At 38.4% G+C, this 22,717-nt stretch overlaps 1 protein-coding gene across 1 annotated transcript; it reads left to right on the top strand.

Moving 5' to 3' along the window:
- The first annotated feature begins 4,161 nt into the window (after nucleotides 1–4,161).
- Nucleotides 4,162–20,045, top strand: TMCO5A (transmembrane and coiled-coil domains 5A). Its single transcript, XM_037834344.1, has 11 exons — nucleotides 4,162–4,196; nucleotides 5,206–5,355; nucleotides 5,753–5,876; nucleotides 6,275–6,325; nucleotides 7,018–7,089; nucleotides 10,134–10,190; nucleotides 10,655–10,714; nucleotides 11,165–11,229; nucleotides 12,379–12,436; nucleotides 14,165–14,205; nucleotides 19,847–20,045. Exons 1-11 carry the CDS (start codon nucleotides 4,162–4,164, stop codon nucleotides 20,043–20,045), a joined length of 912 nt encoding a protein of 303 aa, XP_037690272.1.
- Nucleotides 20,046–22,717: the final 2,672 nt, after the last annotated feature.

The following is a 22,717-nucleotide window of genomic DNA, read 5'->3' as shown; positions in this document are numbered from 1 at the left end:
AAGACTCAACTGGATCAATTCAAGATATCAGGCCTTTTTCAATCAGAAAAAAAAAAACAACTTTCAGGTAATTTTTCAGGGATTTTCTCCCTCTGCAGAACTCTCTTCTTTCCCAGGATAATGGTAGGTGCAGGAAAAGCTATGTATTCTTAACGCGTTGCAGGAGGAAAGTTGGATCATTAAGCATCCTCTTGGTGTGCCTTTGGTTCTCCCCACTGGGGACTGAACTTGCTTTGATTGTGTTCACAAGCATGTGGTGAATCCTGCCTGGTCTTTCAGGCCGCGTGCTGGCCTCCAAGGCTGTTGACCATGGGCCTTGAGGTCTGTGGACATTGTGGACTCCTCTGCATGAATCAAGGTCTTTTATTGTTTTACAGCTCTCTTTTTTATCCAAATGTAATTTTACTGAGATATAGTCACACACCATACAGTCCATCCAAAGTGCAGAATCAGTGGTTCACAGTATCATCACATATTTGTGTATTCATCACCATGATCATTTCTAAAACATTTGCATTACTTCAGAAAAAGAAAAAAGACCCAAAATATCCCATGTCCCTTATCCCTCCCTCTTATTTATCACTAGTATTGCATTTTTTATACCCAATTTTGAGACTTACAATAGAGGTATGTTAACTAAGTGTAGTATTTTCAGAGATAGACATATAGATCAGTAAAACAGAACAAAGCATCCAGAAGCAGCTCCATACAAACACGGGCAACTGACATTTTTGTTGTTGTTTTCTTGCTATACGGTTATACAAACATTATCAAAGATCAAGGCTACTGGATTACAGTTCAACAACTTCAGATATTTCCTTCTGACTATTCCAAAACACTAGACCCTAAAAGAAATATCTATATATGAGTCAGTATTTAAAGTCACTCATTAAATCCAAATTTTTCACTTAGACCTCCTCCTTCTCATTTGGTCTTTCTCTCAATCTTCAGGGACCATTTTAACTTCTTCATGCTGGAAAGGGGTGTTGACCTTATGGGGTAGAGGAATGAAACTGGTTGATGATCTTGGAGAGACTGGTACCTCTGGGTTTCAGGGCTTATCTGGCATACGATCAATCTGGAGGCCTTAAGTTTCTGAATAAGTAATCTTACCAAGAAAAACTTTTATAGAGACTTAGATAGAGCCCAGGCACTCCCCTAAGGTTTTCAGGAATACTGTTGATTGGGGCTTCGCATACTGCAGTAGTTTGCAATATCTGGCTAAAGCTTACATAATAGTAACCTCCCGAATGACCCCTCAACTCTATTTGAAATCTCTTAGCCACTGAAACTTTATTGTGTTCCATTTCTTTTCCCCCTTTTGATCCAGAAGGTATTTTCAATCCCATGATGCCAGGGCCAGGCTCAACCTGGGAGTCATGTCCCGCATTGCCAGGGAGACTTATACCCCTGGGAGTCATGTTCCACATAGGGGGGTGTATACTGAGTCTATTTGCAAATTTGGCTTAAAGAAAGAGGCCACATCTGGGCAAAAAAAAAGAGGCTTTCTGGGGATGACTCTTAGGCATAATTGTATGCAGGCCAAGCTTTGCCACTGCAGAAATAAGTTTCATAAAAGCAAGCCTCAAGACAGAAGGTTTGGCTTAATCAATTGTGAGTCCCTAATGCCTGAGAGAATATCAGGAATTCCTCAGGTGGGGAAGTTTAATAGTTGTACATTTTCCCCCAGTCCCTCAAGTAGACTTTGCAAATACTTTTTTATTTTGTGCCCAAAATAGTCTGGACTGTATCCAGGTATTGTATCAACCTGTACAGATTAATAGGATCTCATTCCCTATTCTAATTCCACATATTCAAGTTATTTAAATAAACTGGCCAGACAGGTTAAATTAGATAGTGTTCTACAGCCCTCTTAACACATATATGCCCCATGTGCAGTAATGTTCTACTTTTCCCTCTGCAACAAATCCCTGCTACCCCAACCACTCTCTATTTCTCCTTCCCCTCTTCACCTGTTTACTCTTTTAATCAACCAAATTTTTTAGAGTAGTTTTAGGTTTTCAGGAAAATTGCACAGAAAATACAGCGAGTTCTCATATGCCCCCACTCACACACAATTTCCCATTTTATTAACACCTTGCATTAGTGAGATACAATTGTTTAAACAATATTGAATTATTAACTAAAACAAGATTAAATTATTAACTGGTTAACTATAATTATAGTTAACTGTAACAACTCACAGCGTTGAATTTTTAACTAAAGTGAACTCTGATTATTAGAGTTCACTCTTTGTGTTGTACAGTTCTATGGGTTTTGACAAATGCATGCTATTTTGCATGCATCACTGTAGGATCATACAGAACAGTTATACTGCCCTAAAAATGCCCTGTGCTCCACCTGTTCATTCCTCCCCTCCTCCCTTTCTCCCTCTGAACCCCTGGCAACCCCTGATGTTTTTACTGTCTCCATAGTTTTGCATTTTCCAAAATATCATATAGTTGGAATCGTACAATATGTAGCTTTTTCAACTGGCTTCTTTCACTTAGCAATACAAATTTAAGGTTCCTACATGTCTTTTTGTAAGTTGATAGTTCTTTGCTTTGTATCACTGAATAATACTCCATTGTACGGACTTACCACAGTTTGTTTATCCATTCACCTATGGAAGGACATCTTAGTTGCTTCCAATTCTTGGTAACTATGAATAAAGCTGCTATAAATATTTGTGGGCAGGTTTTTGTGTGGACATAAATTTTCAATTCATTTAGGTAACATCTTAAAATACGATTGCTGGATCATATTGTAAGCCTGTGTTTAGCTTTGTAAGAAACTGCCAGACTGTCTTCTAAAGTGGCTGCACCATTTTGCATTCCCACCAGCAATGAATGAAAATTCTAGTTCTTCCACATCCTCACTAGGATTTGGTGTTGTCAGTGTTTTGGATTTTAGCCATTATAATAGGTATATATAGTAATATCTTGTTGTTTTGCATCTATTTATTTTTCTTCATGACATTCTCCACTATTATCATACCAAATAAAATAAAATACATTTTGTCGATTTTGTTACCACAACACTAGAATGTGACCCCATAATGGATGGTGCTTTTGGCTGTTTTGCCAACTTCTGTCTCTCCAGTGCCTAGAACAGTGCTTGGCACATGTAGATGCTCTATCAATGTTTGTTAAATGAATGAGAAGGTAGTTAGCTACATGAAGGGATCAAACAATTGGCCACAGGACACAAAGTTCCCATATTAGTCACACTTGAGCAGAAAAGGAGTGTGGTCTGCCTGAGAAATCAAAGAGAGGGACCCCCACCCCTCCATACTGCCCAGAAATAAGGGCCACTGAATCTACTAATGCCAAGGGCACACTTGACCCTGAAACCGACACACCCTTCTAGGCTCTGAACTCTGCACAAATGATGAGAAACTGTTGCCACCCACCTCACTATGACATGCTGCCCCACCCATCCCATGTCAATAATAGAGTCATGACCCCTCAGAAGGTTCTAAGATTCCATTGGATGGTTCCAGTGGGGAAAGATTAGACCCTTCAGAAGCTAATTGAGTAGGGCAGGATCGAGAAGACCACACACATCAGAAGGGAAGTAGAGTTTGTTGAAGAAATGGGGAAAAGGGAAAAATAAGGGGCAGAAAGAGCCATATAATTTACTTCAGCTTGATTATTCTGAGCCTCATTTAATACTAAATATCTTAATAGCATCTTAGTATATGGAGATTCTTGTAGAATCCAGGCTAGAGAGAAGGAATATTACTTTTAGGACAGTTACACACATATATCTATGCCCAAGGGCCCTTAAGGAAAGCAACTGGGCCTAGAGCAAACAAGGATTTAAGTTGATAGCATCTATTTCTTCCTATTGTCTTGTATAAATTTTCAAAGGGTGAACAATCTCTGAATATATCTGTTAGCAGGAAATATATTGACTTTTCCAGCGTTAGCCCAGAATCCTCGCCATGTCCTTACTGAGGCATAATCCGAGTATGGGCAGCAGAATCAGAGGCTTGAGTTGTGTTATGGCCAGAATTTGGGGTTTGGCAGGAAGGGAACAAATTACCCTAGTTTGGTCCCTATCTTTTTGGACTCTTGGCTACTTACTCTTTGCTTCATGAATGGACCCACTTCCCCAGTTCATTAAATACACCTCTGCTGGCATTTTAGGGAATCTACGATGGAGGAGCACAAGGAAGACCAGCTAGATTATGAGTAAGTAAATATGATTAGCAAGGCCACATCCAGGGACCGAGGTGTGAAGCAGGTCTGCTGCTGATATCTTCCTTTATCTTCCAGTCTCCCTCTCCCCTTCCACTCACATTCATCCATCCCCTTCTGCTTCCTGTCTGAAGAACACTCCCTGCCTTCCCGAAGTGATAACAATATAAATCCACAGCCCAGGCCAGCCCTTCCATCATAGGACTTTATTTTCCAAACGTATCCCTTATTCCTTCCCACAGCAAACTCCCTTTGGCTCACCACCCTAAACCTTCTTAATTATTTCAAAGATAAACAAATGAGTTACATAAACAAGAAAAAGAAAAGTTTGTCAAAAGCCTCCATGTGCCAGGTGCCATTTCTAGAATACTCTAGAGCTACCATGACTTCCACCAAACTTACTTCAAAAAAGATGTTTGCACTTTTAAAGAGTGAATGCCTGGAGTGATTCTGCATGTACTCAATAGCATGACAATCATGGTAGAATCTCAAACTTTGTAGTAGGAAAGTGGAGGAGACATTTTGAGGTGGGAGGAGGGAGGAAAAGACTGACGCCTTATCAGTACTATAGAAACTTCTTGTGGCTATGCACAAAGCTAGGCCCAACCATAAGTGATGTGCCAGATAGAAGTACTAGCTAAGAATGTATTGCATGGGGTTTTTTGAACAGTTTATCTGAGAATACATTGCCAAGGGAAACCATTATCTCCAATGCAAAAGGCTATTTAAGGGAGTAAAGCTTTTCATGAAACCATTGTGGAGATGAACTATTATTTTGGGCACTCTAGAGGAGAAAGCCCAGGAAAGACCTCCCTTATTTGAGAATTATTGAAACAAGTTGTAGAGCATGATTAAGAATTATAATTTCTTAAGCATGAAAAAGAAAAGGTATGCTCCCAGAAAGATCCAGATTAATGAATTACATATCTAGTAGAAATCTCCTTTGGCCCAATGGTTGTTGATCTCAGATAATTCACAAGTTTATTTTTGGAACTGTCTATAGGTCAGAGAAAATGGAAATCTTAAAATTGGCACAGTCAAAGAAAAACATTAACAGTTTGAACATGGACCTTGAGAGGGATATGCAGAGAATAGATGAAGCAAATCAGGATCTTCTTCTCAAAATCCAAGAAAAAGAAGATGAGATTCAGAGGTGGGTGTTGGGTATTCATGAGGGAAGTTCCCAATCTAAAGGAAGGGGTGGAGGAGAAGACACAAAACTGGATTTTGTATAACAAAAAGTTCCTTCTTTATTCTTTAGCATTTCTCTGGGCTCAAACCATGAACCATAGCAAGTTTCAAATGGATTTCTAAAAAGGCTGATATTTACCAGGGTTGAGACAATATTAGGAAGTTTGGTTTGTGAGTCAAGCGGATCTTACTTTTCCTGCCTTCAATTGATTCTCATTCTATGGATTCAGGAGAGGAGAGTTCCTAACTTGAGATTAATATTCATTATAATTGAAATACTCTTAGAACTGATATACGTACGTTATCAGTTCTGAAACTGCTAAACCGGGTCCTCACGTGAGTGTCCTTGTGCAATCTAGGTTGGAAAGTGAGATCATTCAGACAGGAGACCTGACAGAAGATGAGGAGTGGGAGAAGGAGAACTGTACCACAACTGAAAGGGAAAGAGCCTTGCAGGAGCTGGAGGAAGAAACAGCAAGAATTGTAAGGGAGAAGCTGGGAAGAACCATTTGATAGGTTTTATTCCTCATCAACCATCAGATAAGCTCATCTCCCCTTTTTACACACAAAGCATTGTCAACTCAGAAGTCCTGACATCCTGTGTTCATGCACGGAAGGGTGTGTGTGGAGGGCAGGGTTTCTCTGGTAAAATATTAAATATAATACTGGTAAACCCAGCACATGTGGGTATCTCTATCTCTGATTATATGTTGGGGGCGGGGAGATATCAGACCACAGGTAACTCCCCTGACAATATGCAAGTAAGGCAGAGTTACTGCCAGGAAAATATCACTGAAATGAGGTGGCCATCAATCAGTGGAATGAGGACAAATGGTGGTGTGCAGATGCAGACTTACACAACATTTTTTTTCTCTCCGTAGGAAAGGAAGAATGAGACTCTGCTTCAGAATATTGCAGAACTTCAAAGAAAGGTGAGTGGGACTCTTGTGTTCTTGGTGTTCCCATAGCCTCCGCATTCATCAAACGAAGGCCAGGGAGGGAAGGGTCCCAGAGGAATCTGCACATCAGAAAGGTCTGAGTTTGGATTAGGCTCATTGCCTAAATGCCACAGTTTTTCCCAAAAAGTGTGAAGTGAAAAGAATGTATGGGGTATTCCCATTAGTGACCCCACATACAGCCTTCATTCTGTCATAAGAAAATGGATTCCACAGACTCTCGGTGAAAACGATTGACTAGGACCTTTGAGGTGAGATATCAGTTTCACTTTCAAAAAAGAGACTTAAAAAGATACTTAATTCCCAAGTATTCCCTTTTCCCTGTCTGGGCATTTCCTCTACCTCAATCCCTCCTCAAAATACAGTAGGTTTCCTATGCTTGCCATACTCTCTAATTAATGGCCTGCAATCCTGAGTAACTTGGCACAGGTTGGGGGCTCGGGGAAGTTCCCCTGCCTTGAGCTGACTCTAGCTTTGGTGGCCGAGACTGATGAGAAGTAGATGGAGGTAGAACAAAAATGATTCCACAGGGCACTGAGCAGCCACCAAGGGGCCATCTTCCAGCAGCTCTTTTCAAGGCCTCTCACACCAGAGAGTATCTTTGTCTTCTATAGTTTTTATTTGATGTATTTTTTAATTTAGATGTATTTTTTTCTTTGAAACAACAGCTTACAAGGAAAGCACCTAAGATAACTAAATGCAAACAAGGCGATCTAAACGGAACCCCCGAAGAGACAAAGGTAAATGAAAAAGCAGTCTTGAATGGGTTTGGGCTCTGTGACCAAGAAATGAGCTTTCAAGTTAGAAATGATTGTCAATGTTATAATAAACTTCTGTAGTTTTAGCTTATGTCAGGCTTAAGCTTTGGCCAATTGGCCACTGAAGGTTACATCCTCCTCTGCCCCTAGTAAGGACTTTCTCTTTCAAGCCATACTTTTTTTCTCTCTTCCGTTATGAAGAGCAGGGCACAAATATATATACAACATTAGAGACAGTTAAGTCCCTAGTTTAGAAGCTGATCCAGCACTTAATTTTGTATGTGAAGTCAGACAATTTAATCAGTTTTTCCCAACCTCAATTTTAAAGTTAAATGAAATTGTGTACATAAATATTCTTGCCTTTTTTGAATGACTGAAACCTTGAAAAGCTATGTACTTTTTTTAATCATATTTTTTTATTGTAGAATATAACATATATACATAGAAGTGGTAACTTTCCAAGTGAAATTTAACAAAGAATGTTATGGGTTACAGTTCCACAGTTTCAGTTATTTCCTTATTGTGAAATATAATATATATGCAAAATGGTAATATCTTTCAAAGTAACATTTAACAAGTAGTTATATAGGAAACTTCCAAAAATTTTATGAGTTACAGTACCATGGTTTCATTTATTCCTTTATTGAGAATTAACTATAAAAGGTGATAACTTTCAAATTACAATTTAATAAGTGAAAAACTTTGTACCTTTAAAGTGATTCTCTGAAAATCTGGTTGAGGTGTACATATACATTCATAAAGGAGGAACCAGAATTTGTAAGCCTACTATGTGCTAGGCAATTTACACACCCTGTCCCTGATTCCAATCCAGAAAAGGATTCCTTCAATTAGTCAACTATTTAGTGATCTCTACTGCTAAGCATATCAGATAGTACTTAGCATTTCTCTAATTGTGTTCCAGAGCTAAGAACCTGAGGCCAACCATAGTCCATCTGATCAAAGAAGCAAAGAAGAATTAAAACTTTTTTTTTTCATTCAAAGAGTAGACAAACTCTAACTTGGCACTTTCTGTAGAATTATATATTTTTCCTCCCCTAATTTTTCTTTAGCTTCTACAGCCCACACTTTATTGTGTGCATGCAGCCTCTGAGGATAAGGATGCACTGGAAATAGAAATAGAAAATGTAAGAATAGAGAATTGCTCCCCTATCTTCTGCTGGCCATTTTAGGGTTGATGACCACAGGAACAGGAAGTCCAAAGTCACCAGGTAAACTTACTTGGCCATACTCATCCAGGAAACTTAACAAGAGAGAAAGAAATCTGGAGCTTAAGTGCACGTTGGGAAGAAATTGTAACTAAAACTAGAAGGACTCTAAAGACTTTTGACTACCCTTGGTCTATGACTACAGTGGTCAGGAGATTAATTTTCTTCCAGGATCCCTTCTTCTGCCCAGAACAGCTTTTCCTGGAAAAAAAAAACAAAACAATCAGAATCTTGTGGTGACATATTAAGTCTGGCTGTGTGGGCTAGCTCAAGTGAGTTGAGCTGATAGACTTTAGAGATGGAGAGCATTATTCATTTTCCCGGCAGCAGTCAGCCCAGCCCTAAAAAGTTCTAAGTATTATTAACCTTTCAAACCACAGTTCCTTTTGCCCACCTGTGCAGTAGATTTTCAAGTGGTGTCTCTTAATTCTAGGAAATCTACAGCCTCTTCTTTGCTTCTGTTCCTCCAGCATGCTGGTGATCAGTTCATCTGCTTAATGAAGTATCTGCTTCAGCCCCTCATGACTCAAACCATTGGCTTGAATCTATAACCCTTAGCACAGTTGGCTGCCTGGCCCTGGATGCAATTCATTGCAGAGGAAGGAAACTGTTAGAAGAGTCCAGATAGGAGAAATAGATGAAAGTGGAAACAATAGAGCTGAAAAGGGAAGAAAGGATGCAGTCATGTCTACTCTACATCCAGAATATATCCCAAATGCATCCCATTTCTCTCTGTCTACTTCTATTGCTACTACTACTACAACTACTACTACTGCTGCTGCTACTACTACTACTATCCTTTTCCAAGTTACCATGATTTCTCTCACCTGGATATCTGTAGTAGCCTCCTAACTAGTCTCCCATTTTCCACAAATAGAGAAGACTTTTTAAAAACACAAATCTGACTGTGTCTCTACTACTTCAAAGTCCTCCCCTGCGTCCCACAGCAATTATAATAAAGAATGAAACTCCTTGCTAAGAGCTAAAAGGCCCTACATAATCTAGCCAAGTCCACTTCTCCCTACTTCATCACCTTACCAGTTTTCCCTGACCTCCAGCCACACAACATCTTCATATACAACAAATCTGTGTTACTTCACATTCTTGGCCCTTGGTCTAACATCTACCTGGAATGTTTTTATTCCAGATCTTCATTTGACTAATACTCATCATTTCAATTTCAACTGAATATCACCTCTTCCCTAACCACTTAACATTGCCCTGAAAAAACAACCACAATCATTTACTTTCCATTACATTACCCTATTTTTATTTCCTTCATGGGAATTGTCACTATCATTACCACATTGACGTATTATGTCTTCCAACTAGAGTATCAGCTCTATGAGGGCAGAAAGCCTGTCTTATTTATCACTGTATTCCCAGTACCCAGCACAGTGACTGGCATAGAATGGGTTTCTCAAAAAATATTTAAGGAAAGAAAGGAGGGAAGGAGGAGTGGGCAAAAGCCTTGGATTCTGACTGGCTATATAGAGGAAAAGGAAAGACTCTGATGATACCACCAACAGAAATAGCTAAGCATGATAAAGAAGCTATGAAGAGAAGTTTGGGGGTGGTGGCAGGACTTGACATATGCTAAGGGGTCGGGGGGTACCGGAGAGCAGGCTCACCAAGAAGCTGCAAAGAAGGGTGCTGGATGGTTTGACACCACAAGTATCTGAAATCGTGGCCATGATGCACTTCAATGGCCTGTGAAATAACCTTTGGGAGTACATCCCAGAATGGAATCCTGTATAGTTTTCACCTTGCTAATTTACCTATCTCCTTTGCTTTCCTTAGGTTAAGTTAGAACGGCTGGAAGCTTCCTGTGCAGACCAAGAAAAGGAGCTGGCCAAGGTTAGGACAGTAATTTCTACAATGTTACTTCTCCTAAAGGAAGGGAAACTTCATTCTCAGTCAGTCAATCTAATAAATTTCTCAGATGGTAGAGTTATAATAGGGGTTCAAATCCAGGACCATTGCGGGGCAGGGGAAGCGATATAGAAAAGGAAGAAGAATATAAGCCCCTGGGTTACCATCTCTTTAACATTTTTTATAGGAGACATTCTATAATCCACACTCTTTTACATCGTTGTATCTGTTCCTCTCCCAACTGATCCCAAATAATTCACATTTGGACTGTAAAATATGATAGGGCTTGTTGATCTTCAAAAAAGTAAATGAGCTCATATACAGCAAAAATGTATTAAAAATCATTAGAAAACCACACTTAGGGTACAGGACCTAGAGGGACACAAGCACACTTTTGTTCTTATAGCAATTTATTTAGGGATATGTAAGACTGAATTTTGGCTCCCCAGGTCATGGAGGACTATGCATTTGTGATCCAGCTCTGTGAAGATCAGGCTATCTGCATAAAGGTACAGTTTCTGGGTAAAGCGACAGCAAAAGGTTTGCTAGGGTACCAAATGAAATGGAACCAGGAGTTTCTAAGAATGCTATCTAGAGCTATTTTAACTCTCTGAGGTGTCCCTTTGAAGGGACTCCAAACCCCATCACTAGAAGCATTCTATTGTCCTTTGACTCCCTGGTAATTACTGCCTTGGACTCCCAAACTTTGTGCTCTTAATTTAATAATGAGTACTTTGGTACTTTTCCTATTTATAATCCCTAATTACTACCCTCCACTCCCAACAGTGAAGTTTAGTGCAAGGTCAGGAGTAGTGGTGGGTGGGGGATAGTGAAAGGAGAGATTATGTCAGGGGATATATCGAATATCACAATACCATGTAAAATAAGTGCTTACAATGATTATAAAAAGCATACCTCTTCTAATTAGTAATGCTGGTTTCCTTTATTTCTCTTTGAAGAAGTACCAGGAAACGCTGAAGAAAATAGAAGAAGAATTAGAGACTCGGTTCCTTGAAAGAGAAGTGTGAGCTTTGGCAAACAAAGGAACATCCTGGTTTTAGTGGTAACTCCATCTCAGCCTGAGTCAGAGCAAACACTTCTCAGACCAATTCCTATCTGGAATTGAATGAGCCCCAATACCATGTAACTAGTCCCCTTCGTGAGTGATCTGGTTGACCCTGGCTAGACCACACCAACTTTACTAATCAGGTCCTTCACCCATCCTTAAAAGATGGCATAAACACATCTCCCCTCATAATTTTATCACATCAGTTATTTGGGTTTATAGTAAGGACATTAATGTGTGCTTTTAAAATGATTAGTTGTCAGGTACATTGATAAGTAGGGTTTTTCTTATATTTCAAAGGAAAGGCCTTAAATTAAAATTAATACTATCCTTACTTTCCTAAATATACAGAGACCCAGCCATATGCGATAGACGTGAAACTAATCCCTAGACACACACTAGAGCCATCTCAGTATAAGACTCAGAACTGTACACTGTTTTGAATTTTGAACATTAAAAATTAGAAATAATAAGGAAAAATCCCAAAGAAAAAATTCTCTGAGTTTGTCAAAAGAATCTTGATGAGAAACCCAAACCAAAAACCACTCTTCCACTTTTTGATCTTCTTTGTAATTTAAATCAACTCAGACAAGAATCAATTTTTATTTATTAAATATTTTGGAATTTGGGGATCAAGAACCAGGGAACAAAACTGCATACAAAAAAAAAAAAAAAACAAAAAACCAAAAACCTGCATACAGCTTCTAAAAAAGCCAGGTATACAGGAGAATACACTGTGGCCAGGGGCCCAGGAATTGGAGGCCCTTGCTGCTAACTTCAAGTCTCCCAATATCCTTGCTGAGGATTAAGTAATGGCTTGATGGTTAAGCTAAGACTGTAGAACAGAGTTGTCCAAAATCACTTTCTGTGCTATACAATATGGTAGCCACTAGCTACATGTGACTACTGAGCACTTGAAAAATGGCTAGTATGAGCGAGAAACTGAATTTTTAATTTTAATTAAACTTAAAATAGTTACCTATAGCCAGTAGCCAATATAGGACAGCACAGCTTTAGAATATAAACCTGTTTTTAAGTAACTACCACACAGATATGAATATTTATGTGCATTTTATTCAATCCCTGATTTGGTACTTTTCTCCCTAGATCAAAAGTCTTGAGCATGAACTCTGCAAAAAAAGAGTGTAACAGTCAAAAAAATGAAGTAAGTACTCCATTCCAGCTTCAGTTTCCAGTTTTCAGTTTCCCATTGCCTTTCAAGGGAGTTTCCAAAAAACTAAGCCACCAAACATATATGTGATCTTCTCACACGCATTTTCCAAGAATAGTACCAGCTATAGTTCCAAAACATTTCAACCCTAATCAAACAAAAAAGATGCTAAAAGGAACAATCAGCTTCCTCTCTTTCAGCCATGCAAATGACATGTTCTCAAAGAAACTAGCCTAAGACCTACAAGAATTCAGACTGAAAGCAAGAAAGAGCATTAACTGAGGGTACAGTCTCTGGAAAGGAGGTCAGTACATGACACACACAGCGCTCCTTCCATCTCCCACAATCATAGCAGTCTTTCCTGTGATCTCAGACACGGTCCCAGACATTCCGCAACACAGCACTATGTACCTACCACAAGCCAATCAGAGTTGGCCCATGAATTAAAACATAGGAACCATTGCTTCTTTACAATACAGCTTCAATGTTTGTTCATATTTAATTTCATGCTATAACCAACACTCATGCAAATGTATGGAGGAAACAAAACAATTGGAGGTGGAGCACCAGGCCCCTTGGCCTGCTTTGGCAACTTGTGACAGCAAGCACGTAAGACTAAAACATAAACTTTTGTTGGACTGTAATTTTTGTAATTTACATTGACTTTAGCAATGAGATTGACATTCACTAGAAACTGTAGTCAAGATAAATGGTTCTAATAATCTCTAAAAAGAAAAGTCATTTCTTCCTTAAAAGCAAATATTAACAATTGACCCTTGTCCTGGGGTCATCCAGATATTTTGATATGCATTAGACCATGGCCACCATGGTTTGACTGTCCTGAGCAAGTCATTTTGGCCCTAACCTTACATATTCCACTCAAACAAAACCCCTGAAATTAAAATTAATTGAACCCACCTCTCTAGAAGGAAAGGTGGAATGCTCCGTGATATGTCTCACCATCTAACCTCAGTGGCTCATCGAAGTATTCCTCCCAAGCATCTATCAGGGAAAAAAATAAGATTTTCTTTATCTCATCCCAATTTCCATGATGGTTCAATGGCCCAGTGACATCTTGGCAGTCTTTACAGGTGGCTGCCTGAGCATCTGAGCAGCTGGCATCCCACTTAATCTCACTTAAGCTATAGAATGAAATTTGTAATCTAGAAATTTTCTAATTCCAATTCTCTGAGCCTCATTTACACAGTTCTAAAATATGGTTGCAATTCCTCTTCTTTTCCATCCAATGAGAAAGTTAAAAGGAAAATGAAATAGCAGAAAAAATGGTAGAAGAGAAATGCCACAGAAATTCAGTACATCCTCATTTTCAGATTTTTATAGCTTTTAAAACCTATCTCTTAGAATATGTTTGCATGGCCTTCATAGCCTGTAAGCTTCCATAGAAGGCAGAGGGGTGTGGCTGAAGAGCCCAGAATTTGGAGTCAGAGGGCCAAGGATTAGGCTTGACCCTGCTACCTACTAGCTATAACCTTAGACAACATACTTAACCTTTCTGTGCCTTAGTTTATTACCATTATATGTAAAAAGGTAATAACATATACATCAAAAACTTTTGTCTTTGAAAATTACATGTGCTTATGCATATGAAAAGAATGTATAGTGTGTAATCTAAATATAAGAAATAACTAGCCACCGCCTGAATATTTAACAGTGATGATAACTTTCAGAATGTGCTTATTTATCGTTTCTTCCTCTTACCAGAATAATTCTATCCGAAAGATACTGGCACTGTTCTGTAAAAGGTAAGCAAAATAGTAAACTTCAAATAAACTTTAAGTAAACTTCCTGGAAAGCTGGGAGTTCTACTCAGCCATCCTGGCAGACAGCAAAGTCTAAACAAAGAGAACCTTGCACATGCGTGTTCACACACACACATAAGTCAAATCAGCAAATTATTGTCAGCAGTGCCTACATTTCTCAGTTCTAAAATTATGACTTATTTATCCAAGGCAATTAATGATCTCAACTTTCCAGTATTGGAAGCCAAAGGCTTAGTAGCAATCAGAAACAGGAATTTGATCCTCCAAAAGAGACGTGGCAAATATCAGCTTTGCTCACTTTTCTCACAACTCTCCCTTACTTAGTTTAATGTATTTGATTTCCCAGTAGAATAGGTAGATTGGAATGGGGAGAGGACTGCTAGATAATATGTTCACTAATTCCTAACAGCAGATAGAAGAGAAAGGACATGATTATGAAAAGGAGATCACACCTAACAGTGACCAGCACATGATAATTGCTGAAAAATACTTGTTGAACTAAATAAGAACTCAATCATCGAACTCCTGAGTGGGTATTAGTCATGAGGGAATCACTGTGATAGAACAATAAAATTGGTATTTACAAAGCCCCTAAATTTTCAAGAAGAGGTCAAATTATGTTCAATATAATCTGTTTAAGAAGGTATAAACATATATTCAAAACGGTATGAAATATGATTTACAGAGTTCCATTAAAATGGTTAATAGAAAATTATTGGTACTTAAATGTCCGCTCCAATTGTCTGGAAAATTTGCTTAAGGAGAATACCCTTACATATCAGACAAATGAACTATTACATGTATCGATATCCCTAAATACAACATTCCTAAAACAACTAGCAGAATCCTACCTCCCCCCCAATCCCCAGAACCCCTAGGCTACTGTCTTATACTTTAACACCAGTGCCCAGCAGGGAATAGCATGTGTGGACTCCCTAGCATAGAATACTCTGCCTTTAAGAGAATTGTCATCCTGAAGGATATCTGGATGAAAGACATCCTGCAAGTCTAGCCTACCAAACTATGCTATATGTATTTCCCCATGATCTGATCTAACATTTCCCCATGATCTGATGTAACATTTAGCTGACAGACTCAAGAGACAAGAAGGCTAGGTTATTCCTAAGATTTTCAGTGGGGATATTGTCCTAACTCAGAGCCTTCTTGTGTTTATTATATCTAGATTCAGAGAGAGTGATGGTGGGAAGAGGTTTGTAAAAGGCTCTTATTCTAATTCTGAACAAGATGTTACACTGGAGTGAATGGTGGCTCCCATCACCAAGATCAATCCCAGAGAAAAACTTGTAAAACCTGGTGGGGGAGGTGGGTGGTGGGTGGAGGTGGATAGCAAATTTGTCCTGCGGCAGGAGGCAGCCTGGGGGAGGTGGGTAAGGGTATTATAGGAGAGGAAACAAGTAGAGGTTTTCTCATGACCACCTGTTCCAATCTCCACCACCACCAATACCATTACCTGAGGATAAACAGAGCCTGCCTCCCTACTGTTGTTCAGTTATCCTCAGGATCAAAATCAGGCCAGTTCAAAGGAAATGTGCTTGTGGGAAACCAAGAAAAACAGGAGGCGACTAAATATCCTCAGTTCCTTTCCCACTCATACTTAAGGAATTATCGAAGCTAAAGAATCTCACCTTCTAAATGTCATTTCTTTCCGAGGAACCTATTGTAAAGTTGTTTTGTGGGTGAGAAGTGATTGAACATGGTTTTTTGATGCCTAGGCTCATCCGATCCCCACTCCTTGAGCTCACTAGGACTGACATGAATCAGTGTCTGGATTGCATGGCCAAGCATATGAAACCCCCAAGACAAAATAAGTTTACAGACCAAAATAAGAAGGCATTTGAAGAGCACGACCATTACAAGAGTAAAATAAACTAGATTACATTCCAACTGAGGAGGATTTAAAATAATTTAAAATTAGGCTAATAAAAATAACAAAAAATATTAGGAAATTATGAAGAAGAATCAAGTACAAATATTAAATATGAAAAATGAAACTTGAAATAAATAATACATTAATAACAGAATGGATACAGTGGAGGAAACTTTAGCAAATGGAAGACTATATGGAGGAGACTTCCCAAAATAAGGAAAGGACAAAGTAATAGAAAAGATAAATAAAAGAGAAGATAAAATATACAGGGTGGGGGGTAGGAGTAAAAAGAAAGGATCCATATATTAGGAGTTTAAGAAAGAAAGAGGAATAAAAATGGAGAGAAGGAAATATTTTAAGAAATAATTAAGATACACATTTTGGAATTAAAAGAAAAAGATATGATATCTCAGATCAAGAAAACCTATAGTGTAATAAAAAGGAGAGGAGAAAAAAAGAAAAAATTACATATAGACATAGTGAAATTGAAGAATAGCCAAGACAGAGAAAATTCTAAAAGTTCCCTGAGAGAAAGAGCAGATCGTGCAGATTGACAAAGATTTTTCAAGAGTAACACATGATGGAAAAAGATAAATGAAATAGCATTTCAAATGTACTAATGGAAAAAAATTAGAATTTGGGATTTTGTATCCATCAAATGACCATTCAAATATACAGGAATATCAAATATACAGGAACAATGAAATTATTCTCAGGCAAACAAGGCCTCAGGAGGTGCGTCACCCAAAGTTCCCCACTGAAATTAATTTTGGATAAAGTAGTCAAAAGGGAAAATCTGGCACAAGATGCTGCTTAGAGGTATGTGAAGTAAAGGAGATCAAGTACCTTGGTAGTCTTGACTGTCATCATTGTTTTAAGAGAAAATACATCCATGATATGATAAATTAAAACTCCAGTTAATGTCAATATAATGTTAGATTGGGGTGGATAAGGGGTGGAGGGAAAAGGATGTGAAGGGTGCTAAGCTGGAGGAAGGATTTTAGTTATAAATGTTAGGTCACAAAAAACAGGGATTAGAAAGAAACAGAAAAAGTGATACGAACTCTAATGATTAAGACGGAAGAAACAGATCCAAATATATATTATATAAACATTGTGTTTTTTAAAATCTAGATATATACTCTTTATGAGAGGTAAACCTAAAACATGACATACAAAAGTTGAGCAGAAGGATGAAAAGACAAATAGGGCAACTACTAATTAAAAGAAAACATTTAGTTAGATTAATATCAGATAAAGTAGACTTTAAGACAAAAGTATTATTGGTGATAGAGAAAGTCACTACATAAAGATAAAAGGTACAATATACCAAGAAGATTTGCAATTCTAACAATGTATACACTCAAGATTATCTCAAATTATGTAAGGCAAAAACTGATGGAAATATACAGCTAAATTGATAAATTCAGCAACATGAGAATTTCAACATATTACTTTTGATTATTGATAGGTCAAGGACACACACAAAAATAAATCAGCAAGGGTATAGATCATCTGAAGAACACAATTTATAAGCTGACCAAATGGACATATATAGAGTTCTGCATCCAATAATAAAAAATATATATTTTTTGAAGCACACATAGAACATAAACTGATCAAGTACAAAGCCATAAAAAAAGTCTACCAACTCTACTAATTTTTAATTCATAACTGTCAAACAGATCATGACCTAACAAATTAATTTTGAAGTTAATAAAATTTATATTAACACCACAAGTGCAAACTAATTAATTAAAGAAGAAATCAGGACCACCATAGGGAAATTTATAGAAATTGAGAAATATTAAAGATGACATAAATGATTATAGATGGGAAATTTTAATATCATAAAAATGGCAGTTGTCCCCATATGATTAATAGATTCAATTCTAATAAAACTTCCAAAAAGTTTTTCATGGAATTGAAAAATAGAGGATTCCAAAATATGAATATGGAAGAGTAAAGTCTCAAGAATAACTTGGACAATTTTAAAGAAGAATAGGAAGTGACAAATGTGCCTTTCCAGATATGAGGAATTACTGTGAAGCTGTAGTAATTATGATTGTGTGGTATTGGGACAGGAATAGAAAAATTGACCAAAAGAATAGAACAAAGAGCCCAGAAACAATGAACACGCAGAACTTCTATATTTTGCAGAGATGGCATGTTAAATAGAAAAGAAGTACTAGTCAATAAATAGAGGAAGAAAATGGTTATGCATATAAGAAATTATTGGATCCCTACTATTCACTATATACGGAAAGTAAGCCCAGATGCTTATGGAGTTAAATGCCAAAAACAAAACTTTAAAAAACTCTGCATCAATTATCTACCACTGCATAACTGATTATCCCAAAACTGTGACTTAAAACAGCAAATATTTATTTCTCATAGTTTCTGTGAGTCAGGAATCCATGATCTGCTTAGTTGGGTGATTCTGGCTGGCTCAGGGTCTGTCATGAAAATGCAATAGAGGTGTTGGCCGAAGTTACCGTCACTAGAAAGCTTGGTTGGGGCTGGAGAATCCATTTCCAAGATAGTTCACTCACACATCTGGCAAGCTTTTGCTGGTTGTTGGCAGGAGATCTCAGTTCTTTGCCACCTGGACCTCTCGATAGGGCTGCCTGAGTGTTCTGTTAACATAACGGTTGGCTTTTCCAGAGAGTAAGGGGGAAGCTGCAGTGCCTTTTATGATCTCGTCTAGGAAGTCACACACACACACACACACACACACACACACACACACACACACACACTGTCACTTCCACCGTACTCTCTTCTTTCAAAGCAAGTGAAGTCTATTTCTCACTCCAAAGGAGGGGGATTAAAATGCTCCTTCTCTTGAAGGCAGGAGTATCAAATAATCTATCGACATATTTTAAAACCACCATAGCCTCTTAGTAAAAAATATGAGTATCTTTTATGCCTTTGGGTAGGGAAGCAATAATTTTATTAAAGAAAAAGTTTGAACAATTAGACAATTAAAATTAAGAACTCTTATTCTTTAATACCTTAGAGCAAGCAAAAGTTATAAAGATGAATGGAAAGATTAATACACACAATGGAAAAAATTTGATATCAAAAATATATAAACAACTCCCACAAATCAATAAGAAAACCCCCAAAACAACCTAACAAATCAATAGGCAAGAGTAAACACATAAGACAAATAAACCTGTGAAGAGATGTCATCAGGAAAATGCAAATCAAGACCACAATGAGATGTTATTTTACATCCATTTGATTGGTGAAACCTTAAAACCCTAATAACATCAAGTACTGGAGAGGATGTGAACCCATAAAAACATATACTTTGCTTGGGGGTATTGATTAGTGCAGCTACTTTGGAAAAGAATTTGTCTTTATTCCCTAGGTCTGAATAATCCCATAGAGTGATGACCAAGATAAGAACTCTGCTGTCACAGTGCTTACATTCTAGTTAAGAAAAAAACTAACAATAAACAGGAAACAAAAAATACAGGTATGCGATCATTTCACATAACAATAAATGCCACAAAGAAAATAAAACACAGTGATGGGAGAGAGTAACTGGCAGGCCAGAGTGTTGAAGGGGTTGGCTTTTTTAAGGGGTTTGTCAGGAATGAAGACCACAATTAATGACAGACATTTGAATACCAAGAAGGAGCCAGACATGCATTTAGGTATGATTTATTGTTTTGTCCCCAAGTTTCCTGACCTCTGGTTAATAGTTTCCTGGCTTTCTCTTTTCAGGTTTTTTCGATACTTCTTTTTTATCATCCTATTTTTCATCAGACTGCTGGGCTACATGTTTTTCCATATAAGTTATATAAATCCAGATCTCCTTATCAACATACTGCCCAGGATACTGAACAGGGGCATCTTGTGGAAGCTGAGATGCTTTCTCTTTCAATCTCTCACACTTGAGGCAGAGGACATGATACCTCACTGATTCCCAAGAAATATCCTTAAGCAATAGAAGCCATATGGTATTTAAGTCTATAGACTAGGAGACAGTGGAACTTGTGGACTGAAGAGGTTTTCTTCAGAGCTTTTCCCTTAAGGTTTAACTACTAGGTTACCTTCCCTCTCCATATTGTCTTTTCAAGATTAACCTTGCCCAGTAAAGAGCTGTGTCAACAGGTTCCTGTGGCTGTATGTATAAACTGAATAATACCAGACAGTAAACAAAGGAAGCCATGACTATTTCTGGAACAATGCCATAGATGCTAAGCAAAATCAGAGCTAAGCTTTTCTAGTGACTCACAAAAAACTGAAGCAGCTGGATCCCTGCAATGCAGAAGATTGCTCACTATTTATATTTGAACTCTTTGGTTGCAAATGGCTTTAGCTTAAGTTAATTTATAGCAAAACAAATAAATAAATTTTGCTTCATGGAACTAAAAGTCCATGAATCAATCTGGGGATTCAGGCATGCCTGGATGCAGGTCTCAAAACAATGCCATGAGGGCACTCTCCTTATAGCAGCAAGATGACTGCCAACACCTTGTAGTGGCAAGATGACTGCCAACAGTCAAAGAGTCCTATGCTACAGACAGCAACCTCAGCAGAATGAAAGCCTTTTCCAATTGCTCCAGCAATAAGGCCCCAAGAAAGACAGAAACTGGCCTAACTAGGGTCAATTGCCCACCCCTGTCCCACAATCATTGTGGCAAAGAGCAGGATACTCTGATTTGTCAAGCATGAGTCCTGTGTTCAACCCCTTATGAGGGATAGGGGAAGTGACCCTTTTTTGGTAATATAAAAAGTATACATTGAATCTTCAGAATGGTCAAACCTCTAATCGAGTTAGGTTTTCCATAGTTTTAAGCAGGACTTTGTAGCTAAAAAGAAGAAGTTATGGTACAATAGAAATCACTGTATGAAATCAGCCCCACCTAGACTACATGGAATGAGTTTCCCACAGGAAAAGTGGTATAATTCCCCAAGAAGAGGAAATGGACGCTGGTTAGGCAAAAGCAGATGTACACTTAATTGCTAATTTCAGCCTCCCACATAAACATCTAACTGGCAATAAAATAAACTCTTAAAACTGTAGGTCACTTCAGGTATGCTCCTACCAACAGTAATAACTTCTCAGGATCATAGACTGAGATACTGGAAAACTACTGCAAAGAACTCAGCATACAAACTGGGTAAATAATTGGGTGTCTTGGGCTGAAGTAAGCAAGGGGTCTAAAATAAATAGCATATGACTGGTATAAACTGCCTCACACACCAGGGTCACACCTCTTAGTTTTCCTCTTAATTGCTGAAGCATCCACATGTCTTATTAACAAGATATATTCAAACTCCCTTCTAAATTGTCAGGGGCCCAGCAGCTCAGAAGTCCAAGAGCAGGGAGGAAGAGATCATTCTGACGTCCACACCAGCAGGGAAAGTACTTGAGACTCTTTGGTCTGCTGTAGTTGCTTCTCAAGGCCACACGGCGTCACTGTTGAAAACTGGTCCTACACAGGGTGATGAAATAATTTATTGTCCAAACTGAGGCACACTCTACAGTAGAAAGCAGCACTATCAATAATTATGCCCAGACAAGAGAGAGAAATCAAACAGAGCTGTTTCAGCAAACGAGTGCATATGGTTATTTTATACATAGTCTAAGATCCTGTTTAAACTGTGTACTGAGGCCGGTGGATCCTGTCCTTCAGGGTTAGGCTCCACAAAGGGTGCCCCATGCTTGGCGTCCCAGCACCAGAGCTTAAGGTGCACCACCTCTTGCATTGACATAACTTGCCCTCTGCTCCAGGGTCCAGTTCCTGGAGGTTCAAAATTGATTCCGGTTTCTTTTACCTTCACCCTTGCCTTCCCCTTTAGACCCTTCACTTTCAGAGAGTCAACGTGCTCCCTGCAAACCCACCCCACTGGAGGTCAGGAGACTTTCCTTCTTAAGATTCCTCCCTCAAAACATAAAGGGCAAAAACAACAGCAGCAACAAAACAAACAAACAAAAAAACCATAAAGGGCCTGATGATACCCTGAGCTTCTACCCATCCCTCCAGGGCTGCCCTCAGAAGCTCCAAGGTGCACATATGTCCTTCCAGATACTTTCCAGGCATTTTCTGGCACTTCTGTCCTGGAGAAAAGAAACAGAACTTTACTTACAAAGCAGGGTTGGGGTGGCCACTCTTTTCTATGGTCAAAGCTGGGTTTTCTAAGATGGTATTGACTGGTCTGTTTAGACAGTGTCTCTATCCATTTACAGTGCAAAATAGTTATTGTTCATAATGATGAATCCATATTGCTCATGATTCAAAGAGAGAAGGGAAAGGAAAGGAAAGGGAATATTTGTTAAATCACTAGTACTGTGCTGGACAAAGCAGATATAATCCCTGACAAAGCAGATATAATTCCTGTCCTTGAGAAGGCAGAGAAGGAGAGACATATATATTACACGCGTATGAAATGAGTCCTATAATAGAAAAATAGAGGACAGTGAGTCCCATGCCTACGTTCAGTGGGAGATGACATCAAAGCCATGGATTACGCTAGCTGAGAGGGAGAATGACATGCCAAGCACTAAATGAGCCAACCGTGTATCAGCAAAGCCATTCTTTACTGAGGGACCAAAAGCATCTTTTACCCCAGATGAATGTTTTAAGT

The sequence above is a fragment of the Choloepus didactylus genome, chromosome 4 (genome assembly GCF_015220235.1).
Source record: "Choloepus didactylus isolate mChoDid1 chromosome 4, mChoDid1.pri, whole genome shotgun sequence".
In the NCBI taxonomy this organism is placed as follows: domain Eukaryota; kingdom Metazoa; phylum Chordata; class Mammalia; order Pilosa; family Megalonychidae; genus Choloepus; species Choloepus didactylus.
This window is presented reverse-complemented; position numbering and strand designations above follow the sequence as displayed.

Coding starts and splice junctions, on each gene's coding strand:
- TMCO5A (XM_037834344.1), top strand. CDS start 4,162: ATGGAGGAGCACAAGGAAGACCAGCTAGATTATGA. Junction 6,326..7,017: donor TTGCAGAACTTCAAAGAAAG/GTGAGTGGGACT, acceptor TTGAAACAACAG/CTTACAAGGAAAGCACCTAA. Junction 11,230..12,378: donor CGGTTCCTTGAAAGAGAAGT/GTGAGCTTTGGC, acceptor TTTTCTCCCTAG/ATCAAAAGTCTTGAGCATGA.